We start from the raw sequence: 18,488 nt of genomic DNA on the forward strand, positions 1-18,488 counted from the left end.
ATCTGGATAATGCCAAGAAACACAAAATCGATGCCTGACTCTCGTCAGCTACCCCTGTGTAAACTCCATGGAGCTGTTCCTCTGGATTTACACTGAGGGTATGGCTACACTTCATTCCTCTTTTGAGAGAAGAATGCAAAAAATGCAGCCGAGCGAAATTGCAAATGAAGCGTGGATTTGAATTTGTCGTGCTTCATTTGCATAATCACATCCAGACGCTATTTCAAAATACCCCATTTTGAGAGAAAAAATGCTGCGTAGATGCAGTTATTTCGAAAGAAACCCTTTCTTTCAAAATAACCCTGATGCCTTAAAAAATGAGGTTTAATGGTTATTTCGAAAGAAGGGGTTTCTTTCGAAATACAGGCAGTCCCCGGGTTACGTACAAGATAGGGACCGTAGGTTTGTTCTTAAGTTGAATTTGTATGTAAGTCGGAACTGGTACATATTGTAGGGGAAACTCTAGCCAAACATTTCTCCAGAGCTCAGTTTTATTCTCCCACACCTCACTTCCCTCAGTCCTTTATTCTCAAGCTGAGGTGTCTGCTGAGAAAAGCCGCTCCGCATGTCCCTGGTCTGCTGGGGGGGCCCGCTAGCTTCGCGTCTCTCTGGTCTGCTGGGGGGAAGCAGCTAGTGCGGGGTTGCCTCACCCCGTTTGTAAGTAGGGATCCGATGTAAGTCGGATCCATGTAACTCGGGGACTGCCTGTAACCATGTCTACACAGTGTTTTTTCTCTCGAAATAGGGTATTTCGAAATAGCGGTCGGACGGGATTATGCAAATGAAGCGCGGGAAATTCAAATCCGTGCTTCATTTGCAATTTTGCTCAGCTGCATTTGCATTCCTCTCTCGAAAGAGTAACGCAGTGTAGACATAAAGGTAGCAGAAATCCAGATCTAGCTCTGTCTTTCATATTCATTTTAAATAAAGAAGAACAGGTGAGGCTCTCTACCCACAATCCTGCAAACACTTACTCATGTGAGTAATTAAGCACATGAGTAGTTCTCATGAAGATGATGGGATTATTCACATATTTAAAGTTGGGCATGTACCTGAGCATCTGCAAGACTGGAACCTTGAATCTTCCCTTTGCGTGATGGACTAATTTTCCATTTTAACACTCCCAGCCAATTATCGGCAGTCATTTGGGGGTTGTCTTTTTTTGTACCGCTTTTCCGAGCCAGACCGATGCCAAGCTCACTGAAATCAATGGCACCAGGAAGGTCCATTATTACCATTATTCCAGTTTCGGTCTCCGATTGCTCCAAGATACCAGTGAAAACTAAAAAATGCCGATTTGTTTCTGTTTCTTTAATTAGTAACAAAATGAGAACATTTGGAATTTGATCAGTTATTTTACACGTAAAATATTGGAGTGGTATTTCTCCCTCCTCCCACTTTTTGCTTTTTTTTTTTATTTTTTTGTTTCTCTGTAAAAAATACACATCTGGTAAATGAGATTTAAAAAATAAAATTAAAACAGTGAACACACAAAAAATCTGTGGATGCACTTGAATACTGGCTTTAACATTTCAATTTCATAAGCAAAAAAAAAACAAAACAGCACACGATTTAAATATTGACGTCATGGAACATACAAAACCTCTCCAGAGAAAGGCCAGAACATACACTTAACTCTACCATGGCTCAGATTTGATACACAACAAACAAAAAAACAAAAAACAAAAAAAATCACTTCATCTCTGGTCCAAAGGCCAGCGCTAGTTTAGTTAGTAATAGTAATACAAGAATGTGAAAGGATATTTCTAACGTATGATCTTAAAGCGCATCAGAGTTTAAACAGGAAGATCCAACAACAATCATGATCTGATTCCGATAAGGAGACAATATTCAGCAATTGTGTCTGAGGCATTCAAAGCCGAGAGTGTATCGGAAGCTATTGATCGGGTCTTCCCATTTTGATTTCCTGCCTTCACTTTGTACCATGATGTGGGGCTTATCATGGAATTTGAATCTTTAGAGCAAAGAACATTCCTGTGACGGAACATTCCCAGAGAGTTCGAAACAACACAGAACTCCCATTTCTCTGGTGAACTGTCCCTCCGACACGCCGCTTGCTGTTTGCCTTCCAAAAGCCGGAACAGGAAGATAAATCATCAATCGGTGCCACACTGTTTGGTTCCTTTCTGTAAATCCTCCATCCTTCCTTTTTTTTTGCCTGAAGTCCTCCATAGAACATTACAAAGGAAGGGTTTATTTATATACACAAAGGGAGAAGAAACCATGACAACATCTGCAAGAAATGATACTGGTCTGACTGGTCACCAAGGCCACCTATTCATGACGCTCCAAGACCCATTTAGAATGGCTCAGATTGATACCTTCACTGAGAGATAAGAGGGGAGATCTTGCTCCTTGAAAAATGCTCCCTGTAAGGAAGCAGCTACTGGTAGGTTCGTTAGCACGGCAGAAGGGAGAGGCATGACTGTAACAGCTATGTTTAAAAGTGCTACATGGGGTTTTAACCACACAAGTCCGCAGGAATTGCATGGCACTGAAAAGGTAGGGATGGGGATGGCGATATTTTATTGCAACTGTAAACAAATTAATGATCCTTTACCCAAAAACGGGCCACATTCAGCAAATTCAGTGGCATTGCCCCAGCAGTGAATTTGGACCTGAAACCAAAAGCTACTCAATTGTTAACTCTGAGAAAAGAGCAGTGTGAAACTTGATGCAAAACTTGACACCACCTGTAGCTACCTAGTATTGGAGTTTTGATAGAGGCTTGGAACACAAACGTGAGGTGGGACCAGCCCTCGAAACTCGTAGACATCACAGATTGAAATGCAGCCCTGGTTTGCACAGTTTATAAAGCTCTGGGGGGGAACCGGGCCCAGTTTTGAGGGAGCTGAAGGAGATACAAGAGGACTCGCAGCTTCATCCGGTTTCATGCCAAAATCAGATGAACAAAATCAGCCGTTGGACTGCATTTTGATTTCAGTTTTGGGGCTCTGCGCAACCCCACTCCCCAACTCACTGATTCTGAACCCCAACACTCAGAACCAGAATTAATGGGGTGCAGTTTTTGTTCGGATGAAAAATGTTCTTTTCCTCTCTATTTTCCTTACACGGTTTTCGAGTTTTGGCCAAAAATAAAATAAACCAGACAACCAATCCCCAAATTAGAGGGGCAGGTTCAAAGCCCAAAAGGGACCACTCTGAATAACAAAGGCCCTAGAACGCCCCTGAAATAATTCCTGTGTGAACCACAGCAGCTTTTTGAGAAAGGCCGCCCCTCTTGGTTTAGCATTGTCTTGGATACACCTTAATAAGCTAGTCCAATGGCTAGTGATGCTTACTGTTGAGGAGATACACCTTATTTCCAGTCGGAAGTTGCCTCATGTCAACTTCCACACGTTAAAAAACAACGAATAGTCTAGCAGCACCTTAGAGACTAACAAAACATGTAGATGGAATCAGGAGCTTTCGTGGGCACAGCCCGCTTCTTCAGCTGAATGGAGCCAAGTGTCCAGAGGTACAACTAAAATACGTGCACACATTGGCTCTTATTACACCTTCGCTAGATGAAAAAGCCAACAACCCTGAAAAACCTTTGGTGGAAAAAGTGAAGATATGGGAGGATTTGGCCAAAATGTTTGGTTACTGGGGCAAAGAAATCATTCCTGCAGTAATTTTCATTTTGAGGAACAAGCGGTGTTTGATGCGGAGCTGTTTCAACTCCGTATTGACCTGCTCTAGTCAAACTGACTCCAGTTCTCTCACTCCCGCTCACCTTCCCTCCTGCAAACCCCATCAGCTGTGCATCAGCCAGCCCCGTTACGTGGTTTTCTTTGCAGCCAACCTTCCTCATTTGCGAGGAAGAGCTCTCAGTGACCCCCCCCCCCCCGCCAGCCATACCAGGATGTGCAGGGGTGAAATTCATCCCCTGGTGTCACTGGGACGAGAAACAAGGTCCCAGGAGTTTTAATTAAGCACAGGAACCATAGCCGAGCTAAAGGAATTCACAAAGGCTGGGATTCGATCCCTCCCCGGCTCTGTATTCAGAGAAAGAGCACCTCAGTTTGATCTTTGCAGCTCCCCTTTGCATGGCTGAAGCTGGCGGGGGAAGAGAAGGTGCAGGGGGAATACGATTCTTGGTGCTTTTTTCCATATGCTTCTCCACATGGGCAGCGCGAAATGCAGGCAAGGGAAGGTATTGCCTTTCCCAAAATTACCTACACATCCTAGTTGCCTGTCTTCCCGGTGGTTGGGGAAGGTTGGGGCCATGCCACAGGGCAGCCCCCTCCCTCAACTAGGGTTGGGAAGGGTTGGCTCGGAGGCGGGGGAAAAGGTTGTGAAGGGGCATGGTCTCCGGGAAGGGGTGTGGCTTTAGGTGGAAGGGGCGGGGCTTCAGCTGCCTTTCCTAGCTAGGCCTTCATCAGCTTCTCTATGCTTCTAGGAAGTGAGCTATTTAGCTCCTTCCCAGTGTCAGGATCCGAGCTGCTAGTGCACAAGCGTGCAAGGGTACAAGAGGAGCCTTCCTCACATCTGGGACCCAGCCACAATCCCAAGAGAATAAACTCCTGGTTATCCCTACATTACCTGAACCCGTGCACTATCCAAACCCAGTTGTGCCTCAGTGCTTGGAATCGGGGCAGGCCCACAGTTTGATTGGCGGAAACCGAGCTTTGCTTGCAAGTTGTGTCATGAAGGGTAGTTTGGGAAGAGGGGAGAAAGGAAGAGTTGACCTGCAAAGTGAGCCAATTAGATGCTGCCATTATTGAGGAAGAACTAATGGGGACCACAGAGATGTGATTTTTTTTTTTTTTTTTACACTCGCTGGTAAAAACGTAGCTCTCCTTCAACACGCAGGGGGAAAACTGACAGAGGAATCAAAGCACTAGTCTTTGGGGACCCATTACCCTGAAGAGAGAGACTTGTCAAGGCTCCGTTTGAAAATCAAAGCAGCACGGGAGGCTCTGGAAATAGTCTATTAATGACTTACGAGGAGAAGGAGAAGCCGCAGGGGAGATTATCAGCAAAGTGCTCTAGTCAGCATTGCTGGGGTCTTCATTCCAGACTGGTTCCTGGGGACCCACGTCTGCTCACAGCACAGGGGGGAGGGGAGAGGGGTGCAAAGAGGGTAGTTGCCCTGGGGCCCGGTGGTGGCTGGGAGTCCTAGGCCCTTTAAATCACCGCTGGAGCACTGCATGGAGAGCTCCGGGTGGCACAGAGGGCTGGCTGCCCCGGCCCCACCCCTTCCAGGATTACAGAGCCAGGTATACCCCCTAACGTGCTCAGGGACATAGCAAGTCTGTTCGCCCCTCCTGCAGGGCTGGCCTTACCATGAGGCGAACTGAGGCGGCCGCCTCAGGTGCCAGATTGTGGAGAGGCACCACTAGGACCCAGAGTGTAGAAAATTGTGTCTGAGGCTGGTGCAGATGTATTCTCTCTGCTCCAGATGCACCGAGATGGTGGAGTGCTGTGTTGGAGGAAGGAGGGCACAAGAGACACAACAGGCAGGCAGGAGAAAAGGTGAGAGGAAATCAAAATTTTGGCCCAAGCGAGGGAGCATGGGGGCATCATTTGAGCTCCCCACCTCAGGTGCCAAAATGTTGTGGGCCAGCCCTGCCCTCCTGTGAGGACCACAGTTATTGGGAAAGTTGGAGGCTGCACAAGACTGGAAGAAGAGAGTTTCTTTATGTCAAGCAATTAACAAATCCATGCCACGAATCCATCCGGCGCCAAAGGACACATCAGGCTGCTATGTGGCTTTGACACCCGGAGAAGGGTTTTATAATGCCCTGGAGGTGTCCTCGCTCTGTTCGCGACCAGGTCTGCGAGTCAGCCAAAGAAGAGACCAGCTCCACTCAATCCGGCTCTTACAGTGAGTTCAGTGCTCGGACAGGACACTCGGGTGGGGGGAACTGAGGCAATAGGCGTGAAGCAGAAGTCCTCACTGGAGCGTTTAGCTAGGGATTTCACCCCCAGCGATCAGTGCCATCGTTCATGGAGATCCACAGAGCCGAGGACACACCAGGTGGGCTGGGGCTGTGGGAATGGGATTGAGGGGAATAAAGAAACCGGCAAGGAGAGCTTGTGGAGAGGAGAATGAAATCTGTCGGCATGTATTCAAAATACCCCATCCTTGTCCTATCCCTGCACTCGCCAATGGCTTCTAAACAAAGAATCCACTGGGATATGAATCCTGTTCAAAACTTGTCTGGAAGTTTAAGTTGTCACCCCGGCCCAAAAAAGGCGCTAGAGCCGAGTGCATGTTTCTGTGCGTTTCAAATTTCCACCGCAAGACCGTGGAGTCAGATAGTTCATCCTTCTGCGTTTCCATCCCGTGGCAAGTGCGAGGCAGACGAACTTCTCGTCTCAGTGGCAAATCCTCTCCGTCATTTCCTTCTGCATGGAAAATGAAAAGAACACACAACACAAGGTGATTTATTAAGGCAGAAGGACAGCCCGTTTGGCAGATCTGCTAGGATGAAGCGCCGTCTGGAAACTTCCTGCTAATGGAGCCCTGCATTCCCCAATGCTGCCGCGCTGGCATTTCTCACCAGAGGTCAGCTCACACTCAGCCTGCTCTCTCTGGCTTGCTGATGGGATTACATTTCAAGGAGATAAGAACTGAAACAGCTTGCAAAACTAACCCCATTCATGCAAGTTCATTCAGGCCTCTTGTGTGCCTATTTCGGATGATTTAGAATCATCGAGCAGGAAGAGACCTTAGGAGGTCATGAAGTCCAGCCACCTGCCCAAGGCAGGACCAATCCCAACTAAATCATCCCAGCCAGGGCTTTGTCAAGCCGAGACTTAAAAACCTCTATTCCACCCGCTCCCTAGGGAACCCATTCCAATACATCACTACCCTCCTAGGGAAATAGTTTTTCCTAACATCCAACCTAGGCCTCTCCCACTGTAACGTGAGACGATTGCTCCTCGTTCTGCCATCCCTCACTACTGTGAACAGCCTTTCTGTATCCTCTTTGGAACCTCTCTTCAGGAAGTTGAAGGCTGCTATCAAATCCCCCCTCACTCTTCTCTTCTGCAGACTAAACAAGCCCAAATCCCTCAGTCTTTCCTCATAGGTCATGTGCTCCAGACCCCTAATCATTTTGGTCGCCCTCCACTGGACCCTCTCCAATGTGTCCACATCCTTTCTATAGTGGGGGGCCCAGAACTGGACACAATACTCCAGGTGTGGCCTCACCAATGCCGACTAAAGGGGAATAACTCTCTAGCTCTACTGGCAATGCTTCTCCTAATGCAACCTAATATGCCAATAGCCTTTTTGGCTACAAGGCGCACTGTTGACTCATATCCAGCTTCTAATCCACTGTAATCCCCAGGTCCTTTTCTGTAGAACTGCTACTTAGCCATTCAGTCCCCAGCCTGTAACAATGTTTGGGATTCTTCTGTCCCAAGTGCAGGACTCTACACTTGTCCTTGTTGAACCTCATCAGATTTTTTTGGGCTCAATCCTCTAATCCAGGCATGTCCAAAGTCCAACCCTCGGGCCAATTGCGGCCCGTGTTCCGATTTAATACGGCCCCCGCTTCCTCCCCCTCTCCTGGCTCCCCGGCGCTCTTTTGAACTGGCGCACCCAGTGCGCCACTTCCGGCCGCGCCACCGCCGCCGCCGCCCATGGTCTCCGCGGTCCTAGAGCCTGCCCTGTAGGGCATGTCCGCAGCCCCGCTCCCCCGCTCGGCTGCGGGTTCGCCCTGCCCCCGGGCCGCCGTGAGGCCGGCGTGCCCTGCGCTCTCCGCCCGCCTCCGACCCTGCGGGCCCTCCGCCTTGGGGATGAGAGTGCGGGACGGCCCTCACGCATGTTCACTTCTTCAAATCTGGCCCTCTTTGAAAAAAGTTTGGACACCCCTGCTCTAATCTGTCTTGGTCACTCTGGACCCTATCCCTGCCCTCCAGTGTATCTACCTCCCCCTTTAGCTTAGTGTCATCCGCAAACTTGCTGAGGGTGCAATCCATCCCCTCATCTAGGTCATTAATAAAGATGCTGAACAAAACCGGTCCTAGAACAGATCCTTGGGGCATTCTGCTAGAAACCGACCCCCAACCTGACATCGAGCCATTGATCACTACCCGTTGGGCCCAACAGTCTAGCCATCTAACCAAAATCCCCTTATTTAGTTTTGAAATAAAAGTTCTGAGGAGGAAAAAAAAAAATCTCAATGCAAACAGTTTGGGTTGTTGTTTTTCTGTGAGGCACATTCTCATACTTTCCTTCACATTAAATTACAGCAGATGGCTCACTTGGATCACCTGTAAAGTACCTTGCTTCTTGATCTGAAAAAGGCTGTGAAAATCTAGCCCTAAGAAGACAGCAGTGACCCCTAATTTCTGGTACAATAAGAAAGAGGAGTGAGTACTGCTTAAGTACCTTATTTCTTCCTTAACATAGCAAAGAAATGAAGTCCCTTTAGGATGCATGTGTTTAGATAGGAGACATATGCACGTGCTTAATTGTGTCACTGAATCACAGCTTTAATGTTTAGAATCTTTATAGCCTTGCAATTGTTCATGAGGCATAGACTGTGCTGAACAAATAACCAAGCTCCTGCTCCAAATAGCATAATCCCTGAGCTAATGCCCACTGAAATGAACGAGGGCATGTCTACACTATGGGAAATACCAGTGCTGCCGTGATTGATCTTCTGGGGTTTGATTTAGCAGGTCTAGTGAAGACCTGCTAAATCAAACTCAGAGGGCACCCCCGTCAATGCCAGTACTCCTGCTCCTTGCAAGGAGTAAGGGAAGCCGACAGGAACATTTGTTCTCGTTGACCTGCTGCTGTGTGGATGGCGATTTAAGATACGTCAACTCCAATTAACATAGCTGGAGTTGTGTATCTTAGGTCAACCTTCCACTCCAATGTAGACCAGGCCTGAGTCTCTTTTCATGGACATCAATTGGCTTTGGATCAGGCCTTTCAAATCCCCATGTACCCAGCGCTGGGTTCCTCTTGCAAGCGGGCAGCTGCCTTCCAGATCAATTAAAATCAGCTGGAGTGGAAATGTTTAGACATGGAGCATGCGGTTCACACTGAGCGTTTCTTGGACAATACTGCAAAAACTGTCTAGATCAGCGGGCACCAAAGATCCCCTAACATGTTTTCATAAGACAAGGGTTTGCCGTGCTGTCCATATACAAAAATTTCCTTTTCCTCCACTTGGGTACAGCTCATGAAGGGACAGGGTCCAAATCCAGTTGACATCAACAAGAGTGTTTCCATTGAGTTTAATCTGAATTGTGCACTGATTGGCTACTGTAGTGGACTCAGAAGCATCTGGACAGCTGTGGTGCCTACGGTAACCAGATGCCCTGATTTTTTAGGGACAGTCCCTTTTGGGGTTTTGTCATATATATAGGGGCCTATTACCTTCCACTATCATCCCGATTTTTTACACTTGCTACCCTAGTGGTGCAGGAGGCAACTTTGGGATGGAAGGTCCCTTTGTAAATGTGAATTACTGTTAAACCTATGCTGCTCCTTCCAAACCACTGTTGCATTGTGATGCATAGTTTTTGTCTACGTCCTACACGCACAACCTTTCAATCTCAGTGGCAGGCTGGTGAACTTTTATAATCAACCGGGCATTGATCTTCTCTCTCTCCAAGTGCTACACAGTTTCCAACAGGACAACAGCTGGGACCGGAGGACTGCGAGTTGGAAGCAGCTAGAACAGGGCTTTGGTAGGAGATTGGGGACTAGTTGAGAGCTAGTTCTGGTCCCCAGGGGAAGGAGAGGGGTTTGATCGGTGAGACGCAGGACTGAACACCTTTAGATACTAAGGAGGGACCGGGCAGCTTTGCCTCATGACCAAATCCAGTTGTTAAAGTGATCATAAAATACATATTTAGCAAGCTCACAATTTGCCTTCTTTAAGAAGCAGCCCAGAAGGATATCACTGCTAAGACAGACCTCAGAGCTGGGCTGCTAATTAGCGCTACAAAATATATCGCTTGGGGGAAAAGAAAAATCAGTATGCAGAGTTGCTCCTTTTAGGAAATAAATGCTGATCATGGAGAGCTAATTATTTGCTAGAGGTCTATTGTCATTAAAATAAGGTCATTATTAAGCTAGAAGAAATGTTATTTATATAGTGGGCACGCACAGGCATTAAATTGTCATTTCAGAATGTTATTTAATAATCACAGAAGAGAAGACATTTTCAGAATGAAGGTTCTCAATTCATTCTTAAAGGGGCCTTACTAGATGGCAGAACAAGGAGCAATGGTCTCAAGTTGCAGTGGGGGAAGTCTAGGTTGGATCTTAGGAAAACTGTTTCCCTAGGAGGGTGGGGAAGCCCTGGGATGGGTTCCCTACGGAGGGGGTGGAATCTCCATCCCTAGAGGTTTTTAAGCCCCAGCTTGACAAAGCCCTGGCTGAGATTATTTAGTTAGGGTTGGTCCTGCTTTGGGCAGAATGTTGGACTCAGTCTCCTGAGGTCTCTTCCAACTCTAGGATTCTACGATTCTATGAAAAATAAAAAAAAAACGCTAAAATTATAAAGCCTAAGGCTGCGTCTAGACTACATGGCTCCGTTGACAGAGCCATGTAAAGTAGTTTACTTGGCATAGTCAAAGAAGCGGGGATTTAAATAATCCCAGCTTCATTAAAATAAAAATGGTCGCTGCGCTGTGCCGACAGTCAGCTGATCCAGCACGGCGCGGCAGTCTAGACACAGTGCAGTCGACAAAGGAAGGCATAAACTGAGGCATACCGGAGCGGTCGACAAAGGCTTCCCTTGTCAATCGCGCCACGTCTAGACTGCTGCACTGTGCCAGATTAGCTGATTGTCGGCACAGTGCGGCGGCCATTTTTATTTTAACAGCTTCTTTGACTATGCCGAGTAAACTACTTTACATGGCTCCTTCGACGGAGCCATGTAATCTGGACGCATCCTAAGATTAGAGAAAAAGATATTTGATGTCTTCCCTTTTACCAACAAAACAGTTTCACAGTCTCCCCTGTGCAGATGAGCCTAAAACAAAAGAACAAGACAGCAGGGAAAATACATTTTAAAGAAAAAGAGAAGATTGTATGATTGTAAGAATCACAAGGACAGAAAGAAAGACTGAGGGGCAACTGTGATATCGGGGACCACTTTCTGAAAAAGGCTAAATGCCACCGTGTCCCTAGAAGTCACTCCGTGCTGCTAAATATTATCACAGGATGATCAGTGGATTTTTTACAAGCCATCTGTGTGGCAATGCCACCCCATGTAGTTCAAAATCAGAAGCCAGTCCCACCACAAAAGGAGACTTTTTTACAAATCATGAGATTTAAAACACTAATAATCTCTTTTTAAAAATTTACATTTTGAGCTGTTAGGTGTCATGTTTTCACGCTTTTCTCCACAACCAGGAGGGCTAGTATGAATGTGACTTTAAAAAAAGAGGAGAGACTTTCACATAAGCACATGACTCCCGGAAATGGGGTTTTAAGAAAACGTCCGTAAGTATCATGACTACTAAACCAAGGTGGAGGGAAAAGTGTCTGGCTAATCTAGCTGTTCAAGGCAGCCAGTTGCAAAATGGCTGCTTTACAATGGCAGCTATTTGTGTGCCAAATTTAAAGGGCCCGCTCTAGAAAAGCACAATGAGTGGGCACAACTCTCTAAGGCCCTGTCTACACTAGGAGATTATTTCGAATTTACTAAGTTCAGCTTCTGGGCACCTGATTTTATACATTCGAACGTCTGTGTCCTCACTAGGGGGAAGAATTGAATGTTGTCCAAGGCAGGCTCTGTTAATGTGGACGCGTTACCTCAGACTCAGAGCTCCAGGAAGCGCTCTGGGGGAACTGTGGGAGGCGTCCTGGAGGCCTATTTTTTCAAATTAACAGCACCAGAACATCCACACTAACGTTATTTCAGACTTACAAGTTTGGGAATCGCATTATTCCTCATGAAGGGCAGGACGACAGAGTTTGAATTCCGCAGCCCCTTATTCCAGAATAATGGGCGTGGTAGCGTGGACACATTGCTTACAAATTCGACCTTGGGGGGGTTATTTTGGATTAAGGTCCTAGTGGATACCAGGCCTAAGAGGGTAAATAAGCCAGAATGCAACTGCACAAGAACATAAGAATGGTCAGACCAATGGCCCATCTAGCCCAGTATCCTGTCTGCCAACAGTGGCCAATCCCAGATGCTCCAGAGGTTGGGAACACAACAGGTAATTCTCACATGATCCCTCTCCTGTCATCCATTTCCAGGCAAACAGAGGCTAGGGACACCATTCCTACCCATCCTGGCTAATAGCCATTGATGGACCTAACCTCCATGAATCTATCTAGCTCTTTTTTGAACCCTGTTAATGTCCTAGCCTTCACCGCATCCTCTGGCAAGGAGTTCCACAGGTTGACTGTGCGCTGAGTGAAGAAAAACTTCCTTTGGTTTGTTTTAAACCTGCTGCTAGTCAGCCCCTGTATTCTAGAATAGAACTAATGCCTTCCAATCGAGCAGACAGGGCATTAGCTCTTGTCTAGTATGGCAACTGCTATGTTCCTATGATACAACTACTGCCTTGCTAACTGAAGACTACCCTTTGGTTTACTCCATTAAGCAGCCATTAACCAGCCAAGCCTGTTCTGGGTAACAATAGCCGAGATAGCTAAACCGGACATCCCAAGATGCTTTACTCCCTTAAAGGCCCAGTTCCACACTGCAGAAATGATGCAGTGTTGTAGGGACCAGGAAGATGCTGCCTCCACAGTGGGAATGGCTTCTTATATCGCGCATCTCGAAATGCACACAACAAAAGCGAAGTCCTCCTTGCAGGGTCAACACACAGTCGCTGGTTCTAACCACAATCTCTTTCCAGCTGAAGCTAAACAGCCAAAGCGATTAGCTCCAAGGCAGTTGCAAACTCAAACTTCTTTACGTGATCTACTCTCGCCACTGGGGGAGGACGGGAAATAAGAGAGCCGCAAACGTAGGCTCCTAGCACGACTTAGTCCCCCAAACCAGAAGCCTGATTGTTCTATATTCCCTCTTTTCTCACAGTGTATGCTTGTTTCATATGCTTCATGCATAAACACTGGGAGTCCTAAGGGGTTGTACACAGGAAAAGACAAAGACAGATCCCCTGTAGAAAGCAAACTCGATTCAGGCAAATGAAATGTTCTCCTTGCAATACATCTGTCTTGCAATGCCAGCTAGATTCACTGGGCTGGATTCTCAGCCGTGACAATCAACACAGTATCATCTGTTGGCTTTAAGGGAGCTTTGAGGATTGCAGATTTATACCAGCTCACGATATGGCCCAACAGGTTGAGTAAATCATTCTGCTGCAGGAAAGAAAGTTTCTGATTTTTCCCTGGTTCCCAATCAGCCAGGCGCAGAGTTGAGAGGAATTAGTAAATGTGCTAGAGGGTTTTATTTCATTTCCAAATGGGGTTTGACTTAAGACACTCTGAAAGATTCAGGAATGAAAGGAGGATAGCGCAGAAGCAAGAGTTGGGCAAGAAAACAGAACAGCGCCACGCCCCTTTAAGCGTTGCCTTGGCGATATCATCAGGGAGGCCGTAAGAAGCTAGAATCCATAAAATCCAATTTCAGCCTCAAAGCGCTTCCCCTTCCCCACCCTCTGTGAAATGGAAGTGAAATGCTGCTGTCGCGGAATAGTTTTCCCCATGAGCAAGCGCACATAAGTGGTGCAGGGGGAGAGAGGGAAAAATCCCCAGACTCCCAGCTCAACAGAACTCAGGTTGCTCCCCGCCGCAAGTTTGATGGTGCCCCCCCAAGTGCCGACTCTGCAGCTCCCATTGGGTGGGAACCGTGACCAATGGGAGCTGTGATTGGGGCGCCTGCAGGTGCCAGGACAGCGTGCGGAGCCTTCCTGTGCACAGGGACCTGGGGGCTGCTTCCTAGGAGCCGTGGTAAGCACTGCTGGGACTCTGCCCTCAAACCCCCTCCTGCACCCCAACCCTCTGCCCCAGCCCAGAGTCCCCTCCCACACCCACTTTCCATCCTGGAGCCTGCATGCCCCCCCCACACATCCCAACCCTCTGCCCAGCCCTGTGGCCTCACCTGCACCCGAAACCCCTCGTACTCAGCCCCACCCCAAAGCCCATAGGCCAGCTTAAGCCCTCCCCACCCGCATCTCATCCACCTACCCCAGAGCCCTCTCACCCACCCTGAACTCTTCACTTCCGGCCCCACGCAGAGCTCACACTCCTAGCCGGAGCCTCCATCCCCCACCACCCTCACCTAGCCCGGAGCCTCTTCCTGCACCCCAAACCTCTTGTTCCCGGCCCCACCCCAGAGCCCACACCCCACACGGATTCCTCCCCCCTTACCGCACCCACTGTCCTGCTCCAACCCAGTGAAAGGGAGCGAGGGTGGGGGAGAGCGAGCAACAGGAGATGTGGGGATGGAGTGAGCATGGGGCGGGGCTTCAGAGAAGGGGCGGGGCCTTAGGGAGGGGGCGGGGCAGGAGTGTACGGTGTTGTGGGATTAGAACGTTGGTATCCCTAAGGAAGGTGGCACCTCAGAACCAGCTGATGGTCACTGAGCCAGGGTCTCTACCCTCTCCTAAGGGTAGTACAGTGTCAGGAAGGCCCAAGTAGCCCTTCCAGACCGGTCTGCAGAAGGGGCAGTCTCTCAAATGGTAGGCCAGAAGCAAGTAACAGTTGCAGGGGGCTACCTGAGCAAAGTTAAGGCCTATAGTGTAAGGTACTGAAACCCCATTGAAGTCAGGCGTCTCACTTGCAGAAGGGCTGGACACAGTGAATGTGTCTTTCTTAGCTTCAGGAAGGAAGTATCTAGATACCAGACCCCTTTTGTACTAGGACCCTCCCCGCATTGTGTGTTTAAAAGAAACCAAAGGAAGTATTTCTTCACGCAGCGCACAGTCAACCTGTGGAACTCCTTGCCAGAGGATGTTGTGCAGACCAGGACTTAAACAGGGTTCAAAAAAAACCTAGATACATTCATGGACTTTAGATCCATCAGAACTTATTAGTCAGGACGGATACGGATGGTGTCCCTAACCTGTTTTTCAGAGGCTGGTCATGGGTGACAGGAGAGGGATCACTTGATTCCCTGTTCCGTTCACCCCCTCTGGGGCATCCGGCATTGGCCACTGTGGGCAGACAGGACACTAGGCTAGTTGGACTTTTGGTCTGGCCCAGTGTGGCTGTTCTTATCTAAATAGCCCATGCCTCCAGGGTTCAAGGCACATGCACGCCTCTCTGCTCTGATCTGCTCTTTGAGGGTGCTTTGGGAATTTCTTACATTGGCTCGCCTCCGTCCATTGCTACCAGTTCTCACATCTGGTTACATCTGTTGTCTCCGGTTTGCCCATGGGAGCCACATAATGGGGGATGCCAGATATTCTCAACCTTTAAAAACAAACCCAATGTATTGATCCTCTTCAAGGGCTTTGAGATTTCACCTTTCCCTGTCAGATGTCTAGATATTCCATTATTCCTCCCACCCACCTATTTTGAAAGCTAAGAAACAAGCTTGAGAGAAGCCTCTCGTTTGCTACTTCTCAGCAACAAACACCCACTCCGCTTTCTTAGCAAGACGGAGAGAGGAAAATAGTCAAGAACCACAGCGGCAACAGACAGATGTCAAGGAAACACCACACATGGGTGACGCTAGTGACTAATTTGCATGGGCTTGGGTGCTAGGGATTTCAGGGCATTGGCTGTAAACAATACGAACCGCGTTAAGTGTCGTGACCTGTCCAAGTCTCAATCCATCTGACTTTTCTCATGTCCTGGTGGGCTTTTTTTTAATAAAAGGAGACTAGCGATTTTTTTCAAAGTTTGCTGCAACGTTGAATATTTGTCAACAACCACCCCCCTCCTGAAGCCACAAAGATTGCCACAAACTCTTCTGATGATACCCTTCAGGTACAACCCTTTCTTTCATGGGCCACCAGAAGGAATCCAGCCTAGATCAGCAGTAAATTCAAGTCATCAACTCCTGTTACACGAAACAGGTCTGTAGGCCATAGTCCACTTCCCAAGAGCCAACAATGCCATGATCTGCTCCCCTAGGAACAACACCACCTTCCTACACACTGCCTTCCTACACTACCTTCCTTCTCAAGGGGCCTCTATTTCCCTCCCAGGAAAGTGCAGCTGCAAATGACTGCAGATGCAATTTTTCCCCAACATGTAGCTCACTTTGGTGTCAAACGACCCCAATTAGTTGGAGCAGTTCACTGGTTTGACATGCAGTGGTATAAACGACGTCAGCAATTGTTTGCATCTGCAAAGTGCCAGCTGCAAAACAGGAGGTTTGTTTAAGGCCAGCCTCCCTATGAATAGTTTAAATGACGTTTCATCCGTACATCAACAGCCTCTTCTTTCATGCTCTTCTCCTAGCTCGCCCGATCTTCCTTTATTTGCTCACTCGCTTTCCCCAGCCCCCTGGGCTGCATTTTCACTTCAGCTTTGTGTCACTACCTGTAAATTCATCCCCATTGTGTATTATCCCCATCCTCCTCTCTTCACCCCCCATGCACAGTGTAATGCCTCTAAGGGTTAAAAGACATTCATTACACTCCGAATATCCTCCCCCACATCTCTACACAGAACATAAGAACAGCCAAACTGGGTCAGATCAAAGGTCCATCTATCCCAGTGTCCTGTCTTCCAACAGTGGCCAATGCCAGGTGCTCCAGAGGGAGGGAACAGAACAGGGAATTATTAAGCGATCCCTCCCCTGTCACCCATTTCCAGACAAACAGAGACTAGGGACACCATTCCTTCCCATCCTGGCAAATAGCCATTGATGGACCTAGCCTCCATGAATGTATCTAGTTCTTTTTTTAACCCTGTTAAAGTCCTGATCTTCCCAACATCCTCTGGCAAGGAGTTCCACAGGTTGATTTCTTTTTGTTTGTTTTAACCTTGCTACCTATTAATTTCATTTGGTGTCCCCTAGTTCTTATGTTATGGGAACAAGTAAATAACTTGTCCTTATTCACTTTCTCCATTACCTGTCATGATTTTACAGACCTCTGTCATATCTGGCCTTAGTCTCCCCTTTTCTAAGCTAAAAAGTCCCAGTCTGTTTAAACTGGCACCCGGTCCAAACCCCTCATCATTTGTGTTGATCTCAGCTAGTTCTTTTCATCAGTGGATCTCAAAGTATCTCGCGATCTTTACCCCATTTATCCTCACAGCACCCCGGGAGGCAGGGCCGTGCTGTTTTCCCCACTGTGCTGAGGCCCGGAGAGGTTAGGGCACTTGCCAAAGGCCACACAGGCTGGTGGAAACCCAGATTTCCTACATGCTAAGTTGGTATCCTAGCCACTGGACCATCTTTTCTTTCCCGTGGTGCTAGGCACTGTACAAACCAACCTCTGTTACTTTGGGGAGTTCTCTGGCCTGATCTAGGGGTCAGACGAGATAATCACCATGGTCCCTTCTGGCCTTGGGAGCTATGCCTAGGCACCAACTCCCAGGGTGCTCTGGGGCTGAAGCACCCCCATGGGGAAAAATTAATGGGTGTTCCCTTCCCCCCCAGTCCCTGGTGCTTGCTGGCAGCTCCGCTGCTCAACTCCTCCCAGCTCCTGGCGCCTCCTGCCTGCCCCAAACTGCTGTTTGGCAGTGTTTGGGATGCTCTGGGAGCGGGGGGAGCAGAGACAGGGCAGGCTTGAGGGAGGAGGTGGGGAAGAGGCAGGGGCTTGGAGGAAGGGGTGGAATGGGACCAGGACAAGGGGCAAAGGAGAACCGGGAAGAGGCAGGGGCTTGGGAGAAAGGGTGGGGCTGGGGGCAGACAGAGGGAGGATCAAAGACCCTCCCAGCTAGAAGGAAAGTCGGTGCCAATGGATCTATGAATATAACAGAGACAGGCCCTTACTCAAGGATCTTATAGGCTTCTGACCAGGAGAGGAGGCAGAGCCCGGAGTGGGGAACGAGGTAGCTGGGAGCCAGACTCTACAAGTTGGTTCACATTACAGAACAGCCGGGGAGCCCTGTGCTAGGCCGCACGGCCCTCCCACTCAGAATCAGCCAGGTCCCTTCTCTGGTGGCTGGGCTTCGTTAGGGCCTCCTACAGATCACGGCTGCCATGTTTAGCCAAAGGACCTGCTGGCCAGTAAGAAGACAAGACTTGGCCCTTCCCTAGTAGGAGGATTTCAAGACACTCTATGGAGGTAGGGGCGCGTTGAAACCAATCCTTGGTCATCTGTGAACGCCATGGTGTGGGACGTGGGGGCCAGTCAAAGCTTCAGCAGCAAGAACAGAACTTGCCACCTCTTACTCTGACAAAGCACAGGTGAGGTCAGCCCTCTAGGGCCAAGGACCCACAGCTGAGTCATTCCTATTTCATCCACTAGAGGGCAGTAGTGCATGTCATGTGCCAATTCACTACACCAGTGGCTCCCAACCTGTGGTCCACAGACCCCTGGTGGTCAATGACGGTACTGTAGGGGGTCCACGGAAAATTTAAAATAGAAATTAAAATACATCTCTAGTGTCTAAAAACACTTCTGAATTTTAATTAATAAATCTTCATATATTGTGTCATTAT

General features: G+C 48.3%; 1 protein-coding gene across 2 annotated transcripts in view; it reads right to left on the reverse strand.

The window, feature by feature from the left end:
• Nucleotides 1–1,398: 1,398 nt before the first annotated feature.
• Nucleotides 1,399–18,488, reverse strand: part of MOB3C (MOB kinase activator 3C) — a 55,580-nt gene continuing 38,490 nt past the window's right edge. For both annotated transcript variants that reach the window (XM_075935916.2, XM_006111451.5), the window contains one exon: nucleotides 1,399–6,375. In XM_075935916.2, coding sequence (XP_075792031.1) covers nucleotides 6,346–6,375 — 30 coding nt within the window. In that variant the 3' untranslated portion in view covers nucleotides 1,399–6,345. The remainder of the gene's footprint in view (nucleotides 6,376–18,488) is intronic.

Source organism: Pelodiscus sinensis, chromosome 9 (assembly GCF_052426305.1).
Source record: "Pelodiscus sinensis isolate ZL-2025 chromosome 9, ASM5242630v1, whole genome shotgun sequence".
Taxonomy (NCBI): domain Eukaryota; kingdom Metazoa; phylum Chordata; order Testudines; family Trionychidae; genus Pelodiscus; species Pelodiscus sinensis.